Source organism: Python bivittatus, unplaced genomic scaffold, assembly GCF_059951505.1.
Source record: "Python bivittatus isolate LINGU-HERP-01145 unplaced genomic scaffold, Pbiv_v1 ctg000850_np1212, whole genome shotgun sequence".
Taxonomy (NCBI): domain Eukaryota; kingdom Metazoa; phylum Chordata; class Lepidosauria; order Squamata; family Pythonidae; genus Python; species Python bivittatus.
Genome location: NW_028277112.1, coordinates 28718809 through 28733143, shown reverse-complemented (window position 1 = coordinate 28733143; position 14335 = coordinate 28718809). Strand labels below are relative to the sequence as shown.

The window sequence follows — 14335 nt, the reverse complement described above, 5'->3', positions numbered from 1 at the left end:
TGTACTCTACATATAAGTTAAATAAGCAAGGTGACAGTATACAGCCTTGTCATACTCCTTTCTCTATTTTGAACCAATTGGTTGTTCCATGACCAGTTCTAACTGTTGCTTCTTGGCCTGCATACAGATTTCTCAGGAGACAGGTAAGGTGGTCTGGTACACCCATCTCTTTAAGAATTTGCCACGGTTTGTTATGATCCACACAATTGAAGGATTTTGCAGAGTCAATGATTATCTCACATACTATTAAGATAATAGTCAGAATTTTGCAATTTTGAGAGTTCAACAATACATGGAATGAAAACTGCCAAATGTACAAGCTAGATTCAAAAGATACACATGAGGACCATGTAAACAAAGAGCAAAAATGAGTTACTAGGTAGTAAAATTTGGAAATTAGCCTTCAAGTAATTTAGCCTTCAAGTAATAGCAGTTCACTTTTAACACAGAGGATGGCCTTCGAGGAAATAGATTACCCTGGGGCAAACAATTCTCACAGGGAACTGCTAGATAAGGGCTAACCATCCAAAGGACCAGGCATCTGAACTAGATCCAACTGGATGAAGAAGGACAGAAGGAGGGAGCCCTTGGCAACATATGAACTTTTGGCACCCTTACTTAATTATAATAGTAAAATCTCCGCCCAAAGGAGGAGAACTAATATTTCAATGAGGTAAAAATAATTAAATAAATGCTTATTATGCGATGCATAGCTAACATGCATGCGTAATGATATGCAAATTGTTAACCAATTGTAATGAACCTCTTTGTTAGCTGAACTGAATAAATGGATGGTGTTTGATTCAATCGGGGCCGCTCAATTTGGACTTGAGTCTCAAGGATATCTCTTTACTCCTACGCAGGAATAAAGTGTTTTTAGATTCCTGTTTCCTCAACTCTGTGTGATTAATTGGCTGAATCATGCTGGGTAAAAGCGAACCTAGTGTTAGGCTAGGCCAACACACAGGTACCTGAGATCACACTGCTAACATCTAAAAAGTAATAGAAAAGGTGAGTTCCCAAAAGATGTTTGTTTTTTCTTTACTGGTCATCTTAAAACTTTTGACTGTTTTCCATCCCAACAAATTGCAGATAGCCCTTGAAAAGTAAAATCAGGCTTCTCACTAATAATGAAGCTAAAGCTTAAATATTTTGGACATGTAATGCTAAGGAAAGAATCAGCAGAGAAGACCCTGATGCATGAAAAAAAGAAAAGACAAGGTGACTAAATATTACAGGTAGTCCTTGACTTACGACCACAATTGGGACCAGAACTTCCATTGCTAAGCAATGAGGTCGTTAAGTGAGTCATGCCTGATTTTACAATCTTTTTTGTAACGGTCATTGAATTAATCACTGTGGCCATTGAGTGAATCACACGGTTGTTAAGCAAATCCAGCTTCCCCCATTGATTTTGCTTGTTGGAAGACCCCTGATAAGGTTGTAAATGGCAATCACATGACCCCTGGGATGCTGCAACCGGTAAATACATGCCAGATGCCAAGCGCCCACATTTTGATCATGTGACCATGGGGATGCAGTGATGGTCGTAAGTGCGAGGACCAGTTGTAAGTCATTTTTTTCCAGTGCTGTCATAACTTTGAAAGGTTGTTAAACAAATGGTCATAAGTCGAGGACTACCTGTATCACTGATGAGCACAAACATGAGCTTATAAGAACTCAAAGATGCAGTTACTGACAGACAGTCCTGGGAAAATGATGTCCACTGGCGCACAAATGCTCACCAGTAGACTTGTGGATATCAACTGGACCTAGTTTAAAAAAAATGCCATATCTAAGAAGTCAGTTGTAAAAAAATGAGATCCTTTGAATGAATCAGAGGAAATTGGCCTTAAGAAGAAATGAAGAACCAGAAGTAGAAGTGAAATATAATACTATGGACCAATTAAGGAAAAAGAAATAAAAACTAATGGACAATAAGACAACTCTAGGTAAAGAGAATAAAGAAAAAAACTGACTGGTTATGTAAATTCCTGGTTAGAGCACTCTGATGAAAAGAAACTGATACTTGACAGGGTAAAGAACAGCACTAGAAAACAAAGTTATTAAACAACCTTATACCCTCCAGAAGTTTTGGACTATGATTCTCATAATCCATGACTGTTGACTATGCTGGCTTGGATTTTGGGGAATTGAGCTCAAGATATCAGAACAAAAAGAAAAAAGAAGGACTTTGGAAATAATTCATACAGAATTCAGCATTTTATAAAATCTGAACATATATTTTTATTAATCAGTTTAAATGATAAATACTTGCCATATTTAAAACACAAAGAATTACTCCTTAGGATTGTGAGTTCATGAATAAAACTGATAAACAGCACTAGTAAATAGTAACATATTTGAATGGAACAGTTATAAGACTTCAACTTTCATAATTTTCACCCAAATGTATTTGAAATAAGCCATATTTGAAATAGCAAATATGATACACATTATATTCATATGTTTCTGAGTTGGGTTTTTTTTCTGTTTTTAATAAACACAAGTGTTTCTCAGATACACATACTTCAGAGCATGACTTGGGGGAAATTAAATTTGACTTGCAGTTCTCTTTCTGAAAAAAACTAATATTCATTTTCTTTCCTAATACCAAATGTTTTCCATTAGGGAAAAAAGGAAGGGAGGATACAAGCTTTTTACATATCTGTTGCTTAAAAATCTAAATACTATATATTATACTGAAACTTTGCTATGCTATTGGGGGTTGCCTAAAAACTTCCAGTGTTTCATTTGCCTCTTAGAACACTCCTGTACATTTATGCTTGGAAATAAGTCTCACTGTATAATTACTTAAATGATTTGAACCTTAAATGGAAATAATAGCTAAGAATTGAAACAGAGGTATGGAATTAAATAAATGAACAGTATCTACAGAGGACATGTTACAAATATTTTAGTTTTTGTTTTTTATGCTCTGATTCAGAGGTTCTCAATTTTTTTCAGTTCATGGTGTCCTTAGTGTCTCAGTAATTTTTTCATGGTGCCCCTAGTTCATGTGGTATCCAACAGATGTCGAAAATTGCTGCATTTCCCTCGAAAATTTTAAATATCCTGTGGCACAACAATTTGGGAACCACAGCTCTAATTTATAAACCATTATGGTTTTGTTTACTGTTTGATACACACATACAATGCTTTTGGCCCTATAAAGGGTCCCTAAGATAATTTACAATAATTAGGTCCTCATTATTGAGAAAGATATAGTCCACACAGGTACTTACATGCAGTCTTGTGATATAAAAAGGTTCCCCAAAATGGTCAAAATAATTAAATTCTCATTACAGTTAAAAATTAAAGACTGTTAAAGCAAATTAAAATATAACAGACAAATCTACAAATAATAATAAAATAGAAAAGTGGAATACAAATGATCATTACCCCTAAAATTAAACTAATCATATACTAGCCATCCACTTCAATATTTTCACTGTCAGTTCTAAGACTGGTTCCTGTACCTATTGTAATTAGTTTTATCTTCTTTATATTTAACTGTTTGTCTAATCCTTGCTAAACTGAATCAGATTCAACTTAACTTTCCATTAAAATTTTTCATTGGATATAACCTTAAAATGGCAAATAACAATTCTGATGTAGACCATATCAGAATTTTGATCACAATTCCTGAACCTACAGAAACCAGCAGCATGCAGGTACCCAATCATGGGAAGAAGAAAATGCTCTAACATAACTTAGAGAAGTTTATTTTGATATATTTAATTACATATTTAACAAGTTAAATTCATACTTTGCCAAGTTCTTTTTAAGATGCTTGCTGTAGAACACCTAGTGCATTATGCATATTCATCAAACAAAAAAATCTGTCATAAATATTAATGAATGTAATACGCACTGTGATTATTAATATTTTAAGAGTGTATTAATGGAATGCATAGCATTCCTTTTAAAAATGACTCTGGATCAAAAGATCAAAAAGATCAAAAAGAAAAGAAAAAACATTCTACAATTTTTGAAGTTCTGATCAAACATTTTGTTGAATAAAGCTTCAATACATATGGTTGCATTAATAGACTAGATCCAAATATTTACTTGGGCAATCTAGTGTGGTAACAGAACAACAGATTTCACTGACTGTCAGAAATCAATTTCAAAACTCCCCTCAAAAAACAATTTGCTGGGATGAACAAAGACAGTTTCACTTCCAGAACCAAAAGATGCACAATGACAGCTATACCCATTTTCAAATCTAGGGGATATATTTTAAGTCTTCTGAAACTATAGATTCATAAAATATATGCTTTTTATAATGATGTTTCCCATACAAAGTCATTTCTTATTTCAATAGTCATATCTAGTGCTTGCTAAATCTGCAATCTTATATTCCATATATGGAATATAAGCAATAATTACCACAGAGAACTAAAAGAAAATGCATTTTGAAACACAATAATGAACAACAAATATCTTACAGAGTAGCCTTTAACTTTTGAATTCTCTATTAAAACAGTTGAATAGATTTACCTTTTTCCTTGGATATTAAATTAAGAAAACATTTTTACTGCAGTGAGGTACAAAATACAAAAATTAACAGCATACTGCAACTAAAGACCTAAAAATCTAAGTTTCACTGATTTGAAAACTCCTGACCAGTACCAACTATCCACCTAGAGGGTCAAACATTTTATATATCATTTTCATTACAGAAGAACTAAAGTAGTTTTTGTTTTTAAACATGTCATTAAACCACAAATATTCAAACCATATTCTCCATTTCTTTATACCACTATATGTTCAAGTCTTCAAAATAAAAATTTTGAAGTTATTTTTTTATTTCACTTACCCACGGTATCACAAGGCTCATCTTTATGCACACAGAAATCCTTCCTAAAATTGGGATGAAAAAAAGATAAACCCTTAAGAATTTTTTTGTCAGATCATTTATTGTTTGACTAATTTGTGCACATTTAAACATCTTTAAAAATAGCAAACTTCTATTTAAGCAAAGAGCATCTTCAAGGAAATCACGAAATTAATAAATGATATAAACTTTTATTTATGATGATTACATAAAAAGCAATTTGCCACCTACTGTATTGTATTTGATGTCAGATTTGTTATTTTCTCTGATCTTCTGAAATTCATCGTTTTTCAAAATTCTTCACTCCATATATTTTATAATATAGAACTGGACTTGTTGTTTGTTTTTAACATATCAAATGTAATTATTTAATTTAAATGAATAAACAACATATGTATGTTATTAAAAATCAAACTTAAGGCAGCTTACGAATAAAAATATATACGCAAGAAGTTTCCAACAATTCAAACGATTAAATATAATATACCATAAAACCCACAGCATCATAAAATGATCATAAAAGTCTGGATTGTAAGCACTTTGCTCTTATTTATATTACATTATTTTCACCAACAGTGATAAAGGATTGCAATCCTACAATACATATATATATATATACTCTATGTAAATATAAGCATTTCTCTTTTTATATTAAGAAAAAGGGTATTTTTTGGTAATAATAAAAGAAAATAATAATTCAATGCATAGTCTTTCCTTGAATTTTGAAGTAGCAATACATTTAAGTCTACTAATTTAATCTTAGACTACAATAAAAACTGTCTGGGAAAAGTTCTGTTTTAGGATTTGTAACCAAATTTTCTAATTACTGTTATGTTCAATCTTCATTGAGCACTTCGTGTGACACTTTCTCCATTCTCAGAGATGCACTGATATATGTTGCTGCTATTTCCCTGTGAATCTCTGTCGAATGCCTCTGCAATATTGCTTCATTTTTTTGCTTTTCCTCACCATGAAAACAGAACAGCAAGATAATAATGAGAAAAAGGGGAGATCCCATTCTCCCTAAAGATGCTCTGAAGTAAGGATATGTTGTTTAAAATTTCTAAACTTCTGAGCCAGTATTTTCTGACCCTGTGAAAGTCTAACATCAGAAAAGGCCCGGAAGATTTCAATTCTACTTGGACATTATTCTACTCTGCTGTATATATTAAACAACTAGCATTTGGAATAATCCATATATGAAATCTGGAAGCATTGATACAACATTGTTCAGATCTTTTATACTATCAGAGAAGCCTCTATCTTTTGCAAGTGATTTATCAAGCTTACCAAAGATTTAATAGACCTTTATTCAAGAAGGAATATAGTAAAGCTTTTAAAAGATTTATGATAGGTTTCTAAAGCTTAACTAATGGTAGAAAAGTATTTCAGGCAAGAATGGGCAACTGCACTGAGTCATTTCCATAAATTTTACCTTGCTCATAAACCTTTAAACCTATTAAATACAGCACTTCAAGAGGTCCTTGAGGCAATGCAAAACTTGAATATTCAGCTCTTCAAGATAAAACATACTATTATACATGAATCTCTTCAAAGAAACAAATAAAAAGGCAGTTAGTTATCTAAAAAGGTATGTAAAAGGGGAGTGGGGGTATACATAACATATGACAAGAAAATACAGCGTAAGAAAATTGCAAAAGAAACTTCCAATGAATTTCAATTGGACTGAATTCAGCTAGCTATTAAGGTTAAATTCTATTTTTATAATAATATTTTTGTTAATATTTATTTATTTGTTTATTTGCTATATTTATAGCCTGCCCCAATTAACAAGGACTCTGGGCAGGCTACAAGTCATTAAATAACTTAAATTTACAATTTAAGATAATAAAAAAATAAAACAGAAATTATACTTTAAAGTAATACTTTTAAATCAACCTGAATTATTGTTAGTCTTAAACAGTCCAGAATCATACTTTATCCTACTATCCTGGTAACTTAAAATCAGGTCAGGTATAATTCTTTATTGAAAATTTAAGATGAAGTTTGCATATGTAAACACAGTTTAACTAGTAAAAGCTTCAGCTGTATGAAAGCTAGAGAAAGCTAGATTATTTATCAACGACTAAGACTGTACTTTGGTTGAGTTAGCTGCCAAGACTCTAGCAGGTCCTTAATTGTGAGTCAAGAAATCTGGGATGGTGTGGCCAGGCTGAGATGTAGAAGTATATTGTGAAGATGGGTTGAAGTATTCCACTCCCCTAGTGACAGAATTAAAAGAAAGTTGACAAGAGAAGCCATGTGCAATCTGCTGCTCTGACCAAAAAATACAGGCCTCAGGATCTAAAAAGTCTTATTTCATAGTCCTTCTTCTCAACCAATTTTTTTCTTTAAGCAGTGTACAATATGGTAGACAATGGGGAGTAGCAAATGACTCCAAACAATAGGTGAACCATGAATGTGATGTATAAAAAGTCCAAAGTCTATGGTGATAATGTAATGATATAGCTTGCGTATGGGCAGCTAAATTACAGGTTGGGGTATGCTGAGGACATCAAAACTGACATTCCTGATTATTTCTCTGGGGTTTTACAACTAATGCATTTTCCCTTTGGACTGAAAGGATCTCTCTGAGGGATGGTCCATTTGTAATGATGTGGAGTAAATGGAAAGCTGATCCTAGATGGACACTTTGATCAAGGAGAACCACTCTGATATAACGGTTGATACAAGATAAACCTCATATTCAAAAGTGAGATCCTTAATATGGGGTGTGGCTGAATTGGAACAGTCTTCTTTTTGAAAGACTGAACTGGGTATAGAGCATTTCCACTTCTTGAGCATCTGGACACACTGATCAATATGTATTAATAAAGAAAACAGGTTATCATCATTCTGCATTGGATTTTTAAAGTCCTGCTGGAATCAGATTGCCTTCAACATATTTGCCATTTTTTAACTGGGAAATAAGTTTAAATATCTCAGAGGTAGTTAGAAGGGGCCAATCAGGAATGGAATAATTCAATAGCAAATAAAAGACCAATTTGTTACATGATGTACCAAACATCTCATGAATATAGTTAATACAAGCCTTGGAGATTATTAAATTCCATGCACTAAATGTTGTCTAGGGTGTGAGTAAATGCCAAAAGGAGCAGAAATGCTCTTTGGAGCTGTTCACATTAGTTTGTTCCCCCATCCCCATCATCCTTCTGCATCAGCAGTTTCTTCTTTCCTCTCCAAAAAAGTCTTATATTCTAGCACACACAGATCTAATAGGAATTAGAATGAGTAAATTGAAAGATTAGTTATCTATTTGTCATGAACTTCTAATACCATTGTCTCCAACCAAACCAACTGCTCCAAATAAATTCTAAAGTATTTGCAGGGGAATTATGCCAACTGATTCCCAAATGTCAGATCAACTGAAGAGCACAAAGGATATTCTGAGGAGGCAGAAATAAAGAAGTCAGAATCCTCCTCCTCCTCCTCATCTGGGGTTGAACAGAAAGCACAGTTTCTTCCTGAGAAGGTTGTGGGGATGGGAAGCACACAGATATCTGGAGAGGGTAAACTTTTTAAAATTGAGGTCACTTGCAATGTTGGAACCTTAGGAAATATAGATGCTAATACCTTATGGAAAAGTTGAATACAATTCTATCACTTAAAAAAAAAAAGCCCTCATATAAAAGACCATTTCCTGCCTTATTTTTAAACCTGAGGAGTGGTTATCACAATTCCACAATAATTTCACTCTATTTATTTTTTTCCGCCTTCTGAAAATTGTTATATTAATAATCTAAGAAAAAATACTACTACCCTGATTATCAATTCAAATACATATATTTGGAGTATTATTTAGGACTGAAGTGCTAGTATTTCTAAACTCTCATCAGACCATAATAAAACTAATAAAACTATAAATTGCTTATAAAACTAAGTGATTTTGTCTGGAAAAATTAGGGTTGATCTAACCAACCAAAGGCACATCATCTATGTTTGGTAGGTCTCTGATGAGAAATAAGAGACACTTGTCTTCCCATTTTAATCATGTACAGAAAACAGGAAGAGGGTATTATTTTTCTTTTCAACTCTTCATCTAGCGTCAGTTCTATGGGGAAAGACCAAACGAAGAAACAGACTCTACGTAGGCTTAAAGCTACTTTTTTAAAGACTACAGTCTTCTATAAGAATCTTGCCAGTCTGAATGTGCTTCTCCTCCTCTCTCTTTTATATTCATGTGAATTAGTGGGGTACCTGTCTGAAACATTTTTGTAGCCCTACCTCCTTGTTTGGGCTTAAGCAATGTTTATCATCTTGTTGCCTTGGTAACAAATCTTCCTTCTCTCCATCAAGGTCACCCACTTTACTTTCTACATCTAGCTTGCTCTTTCTATTCAAAGAGCACAATTTTTGTTTTCTGAACAGGAAGGGCAGAAAATGCACCAAACTTCTCAGCTTCCCAAACATCCCATGCCAGGTGGAGCAGGGGCATCTGCAACAATGATCATTGGCTTCAAAATGGCAAGCATAACCAGTGATCAAAGCTCTGCTCTTCTTTATATGTGTGCAATGCATGCAACATACATTAAAAACAGGTGGGGCTTTGATCAGTTGCACCTGCCATTTTGAAGCCAGTGATCATCACTGTGGACACCTCTGAACTCTATTATGTCCTATGGAATCTCTCCAAACATAAATATTATGCTTCTTGTGAATTTGTTCTGGTTGACATCTATACTAAGATACATGGTTTAGCTAAAGCACATGTGCTTAAAAGTATTTAAAAGAGCTGGCTGAATAATGTTTCTTGTTTGGATTTGCTCTTTGTGATTTCTCTGTTCTAGCTAGAATTTACATATTTGGCCACCAAAAAAAAAAAAGCCAGAATAAAATAAAGTAAGAATAAAAATGAACATCAACTATCTTGAGCTCCTAAAGGAAAGGCGGGATATAAAGCAAATAATAAAAGCAAATAAATCAGCTGACATATCCCTATGCAAACAAAATTAGTGCCATTACTATTTCCCTTTTGTAGGCAGGCATCAAAATTTGGGGGATAATTATCAAATCAAAATAACATTGATCTTGTTTAGCTCCCATTTCATGCATCAAACAATTCATAGTTCTTGATAGATAAATTCTTCACCAAAGCAGCAACGCTTCTTATGGAGTAGCACCTCCCTCAGAACTGTTTGGGCTAGATCAGAAAATCAAAAAATAACCCAGAAGGCAGTATTAGTACAACCTCTGTTGTACTGTTGCCAGGAAAACTGCAAGTTTATATTCATGGAATTACCAAGAATCAAGCTGAATGCATAGGCATCTTTCCCTTTACTGAAAATTAGACTAATGAAAGAATTCATTGATCAAGTTGGATTCTTTTTAATTTTTGTTAATTAATTGTGTTGAAAACACTTTCAAAGACTGCATTAATACAAGATATGCATAATGATTTTAATGCATTTTATAAAAACTGCAGCAATTGTATATGGCATACCTATCCTTTACAATGGCAGTAACATTGCCTTAATGCTGCAAATGTATACAGTACATCCCTCTGCTGATTTACCATCTTCATGCTTATAGCTAGAATACTTACTTTAAAGCAGAATCCAAATAAAATTTGGATTTCATTTGAAGAATGAAATTTCAAATTAACTGAAGTCCAATTAGTTTTTCTTTCGGTCCATACATAATATGCAATTATAAAGAATACATCAGATAAAGTCTTGCCAGGATTGAATCTGCCCAACTGGTCCAGTCAATATAAAGAAGGGCTGCTGAAAGTCCTCCCATCACCTTCATGAGATTTGTGGGGCTGGGTTAGATGGCAGTCTTATCTGTTATGGAACTCTCTCTCCCTGGAGGCACACATAGCCCCTAAGTTAATATTATGTAAGCAAGCCAAGGCTATATTTTTCAGCAAGCCTTTGGTCCTTAGTGGTCCTGACTGGGGATGTTTATCCTCTATATTTAATTTTGGGGTTTATTATTATGTATTTTTATTTTGTGTATTGCTGTGTGCCACCTAGAGCCCTCCAGATGGAGCAGATTATAAGCACTGTGAATGAATGAATGAATGAATGAATGAATGAATGAATGAATAAAATATGCAAATAATTAAATAATACAGATAGAAAATATATAAATAAGAAGGTACTGTAAATACATAAGGTACACAAAATGAAGATAATCAAACTTCTTATCTGGAATCAGTTAATTGGCTGATTCGAGAAGAAAGCTGCCCACTAAGCAAGGTAAAAGAAAACAATTGATAGACAAATCAGATGTAGTAAATTTTCCTCTCCAAAATGACTTTCTATCGAATCCATGTAGTAAGAATACAGGAGAGAAGAGGGGGAATTATCGCTCCCTAGGCCATTGACAGAAGCAGTTTTGTCTGCAGAACAAATGTCATTGGAACAGAGGGCCTAAAAAGCTTGGCATTAGCTTCAGTATCACTAATATATGAGAGGAAAACCTGTAATGTACCTGGTGATTAATACAGCTGCATCCACTTGTGACACATCTTCACTCCAGCTTGTTGACATCTCTAAATGTATGTCATTTTTCTTACCAAATTCTTCATGTTGCCATTTGCAAAAGCTCTCTAACATTTTTTCACCATGATGTCCAATGTACATCTCTGCCTGAAAATTATAATGAATGTTACTATAATATCCCTATCTGAATAGATTTTTGTAACAAAACCAGTTCCAAAAAGAATATTAGATTACATCCCTGTTGCATTACACTAACAATAATGTTTTCCACTCCAGTCTTTTGCTACATAGTGTCCTCTAGATGGCTGGGAATTCTCTTCCAGAGTTCTCAGAATTCTGGTAGAGAATTCCAGGAGTTAGAGGACCCAAAATTGGAGAATATTGGTGTAAAGCTATTGTATGTAAATATAAACCCTACTTACTAAATTTTCTATTGTTGAAATATTTTCATCTGCTGAGAACACCATGATCAACAGAATCATACTATTTACAAGGCTGTTTAACCTTAGCTTATTAATTGATTAATTTAACCTAAATGTATTAATTAATTTTGTACAACTCAAGGCAGCATACACAATGCCCCCTCCTCCTATTTACACCAAACAACAACCCCATGAGGTGGGTTGGCCTAAAAGAGAATGACTGGTCCCACTCAGCTAGCTTCATGCCTAAGGGAGGAGTAGAACTGATAGTCTTCTGGTTTTTAGTCCAGCACCTTAACCACTATACCAAACTGGCTTTTATATTATTATATTTTATGTAACGTCAAACAACTTTAAAGATTTAAGTGTACTTGCAATTATAAATAAAATCAAAAGAACACTGTTTGTTTCAGCAGACATGCAGTTAATATTATTATTCTAATTATGCATTACTGAGGACACCTATCCAAACGAAAGTGTCATGTCAGAATAGAATGTTCAGATACATTTACAATGGAATAATACTTCTATTTAGTAATATAAAAATAAGAAACAACAGTTGAACATATTTAAGAGTTAGATTGCTCTGCTGGGGTATTTTGAATGGTTGAAAGGGTTGAAAGTTCACAATCAAGCCTCTTTTACTACATTTACTTTGTTCAATCTAGCTGCAATAAGTCTCTTCACAGCTTTCATTCAAATCATTTCAAATTTGTCCTCCTAGCGACAAGTGACAGGGTCACAATCCAGCTTCAGGTTGCTGTCACCTGAAGAGGTAGCCTGGAAAGCATCAAGATAAAGCTTTGGAAAAGGAACATTATTCCTTCTTTTCTCCTTATGCAAACAACCTTTTTCACCCACACCCATCCCTACCATGTCTGCAGGTCAAGTAGTGGAATTAGTTTTAGGCTTAAGCCTATCTGTACAAAGTTTCCCTAGAGAGATTCTGATCAATTGGCCACATGGGAGGACGAAGATAAAAAAGGATGTCCCCCAAAGGATAAAGTGGGGGGGACCCCACATCCCTGAAGGGAAGGTAAAAAAAAAAAACTATACAAAAGTATCTTGACACTTTTCTCAAATCACACTTTGGAACTGCAAATAAATCATAACAGACTAACCCTGTAGGGTCCAAAGAAGGAATGGACTATTTCTGGAGCATCAGCTAAATTGGATGGTTTCTGCACAGCTGTAATTGATATAGTATTCCATCAGTGAGAACAAAAAAAAGCTAACTCAAAATGAGAGTTGACTGGTTTAAATTATTGTATATGAAACATGGGTCAAACAGTGATGTAAAGGTTACTGTTCAGCACTGATGCTATATCAGGTACTGGGGAAATGCAGCCATGCTATGAAATTTCCCTTTTGACCCTCTCTCAAATTACTAAAAAGCAAAGCAGTGTTTTTACTTTTTGGGAGAGTTCAGCAATCTATGATTTCCCCTTTTGGCTTCAGTTTTGTTTTATGCCATTGAGAATTGCAGGTCCTTGTATTAATGTTTGCTTTTTAAAATGTACATGGAAGAGGTAAATGCAGTACTTTCTTACTGGAGTCTCATGAAGCAGAACAAGCTTAGTCACCCGAAGGTTCATTTGAACTCCAAGGCTCTTGTGCTGGAAAAGATTAAATACCTGAAAACAAAAGAAATGAATATAGTAATTTAAAATTAAGAATAAGACAAATCACAGATTAATTGAGGCATCATTTTAAAATGCTGTGGAGTACTGAGTTGTTTTCAATATTTTCCCAAATAATTCCAACATAACAATCTATTCAGACACAGAAGATTCTACACATAGTTTCGGTATGTTTGAAATATTTTCTTCATATATTCAGTTGGTTGGCAGTGAAAAACTACCATCATATGCACTCTCACTTCAGTTTTCTTTGCTTAAAATTAGATTATATTCTTATCAAACAATATGTAGAATTTTATATCTGCAATAGTAGAACAAGATACTGGACTCAATTTTTTTCTCAAATATACAAGGCAATAATAATGAGTCTGGATTGGAGAGGGAAAAAACTTGCTGTATTTTATGACCCATAAATTCCAACCTAACAGTGGACCTTATGAGACCAAATGGATGTCCTGGTGCTGGATCTTGAGATGTGGCAGCATCTTAGTGTCAATGTAAAAGTACTAGTTATGACTCATTCTCTTTTCTAATCCTACCAGTTTGTATGATTAGGCTATATTCTGTGTTTTATGTAAGTTATATTTAACTTTAATGTATTTCTTTTCTTACCATATTTAGAATAGTTAAAATAAATCTCCTAGCAGCATCTGCTCCATGATAGGAAATCATTGCTGGATCTGCAATCACTACAGTTTCCACATTATATTCTTGAGGTAATTTATAGGAATATCTCTTTCCTCGTCTATTTTCTGTGCCTTTTTGACCCCTGGCTCTTCTTTTCTCTGCAACAGAAACAATAGGATTAGGTGTTAGAGTAGTGGACTAAAATCCAAAGAGGCTCAGGTTTAAAACTACATTTAAGCATGGAACATTACATTATTTTAAATTAGTTGTTATAGCTCAGCACCAACTTTTCTCATAGAAGGTGTTTTAAAAATGGAGCAACCTTGAATTCCATAAGAA

The 14335-nt window shown here is 33.8% G+C and overlaps 1 protein-coding gene across 3 annotated transcripts in view; it reads right to left on the bottom strand.

Annotated features, from left to right (window-relative positions):
• The window catches only part of ADAMTS19 (ADAM metallopeptidase with thrombospondin type 1 motif 19), a 109988-nt gene that overhangs the window by 63086 nt on the left and 32567 nt on the right, over positions 1–14335 (bottom strand). For all 3 annotated transcript variants that reach the window (XR_003086542.2, XM_007422289.3, XM_088129837.1), the window contains exons 4-7: positions 13982–14154; positions 13280–13363; positions 11297–11454; positions 4823–4866 (exon numbers count right to left, since the gene is read on the bottom strand). Coding sequence is in view for 2 of the 3 variants with exons in the window: in XM_007422289.3 (XP_007422351.1) it covers positions 4823–4866; positions 11297–11454; positions 13280–13363; positions 13982–14154 (459 nt within the window). In the remaining variant the exon portion in view is untranslated. The remainder of the gene's footprint in view (positions 1–4822; positions 4867–11296; positions 11455–13279; positions 13364–13981; positions 14155–14335) is intronic.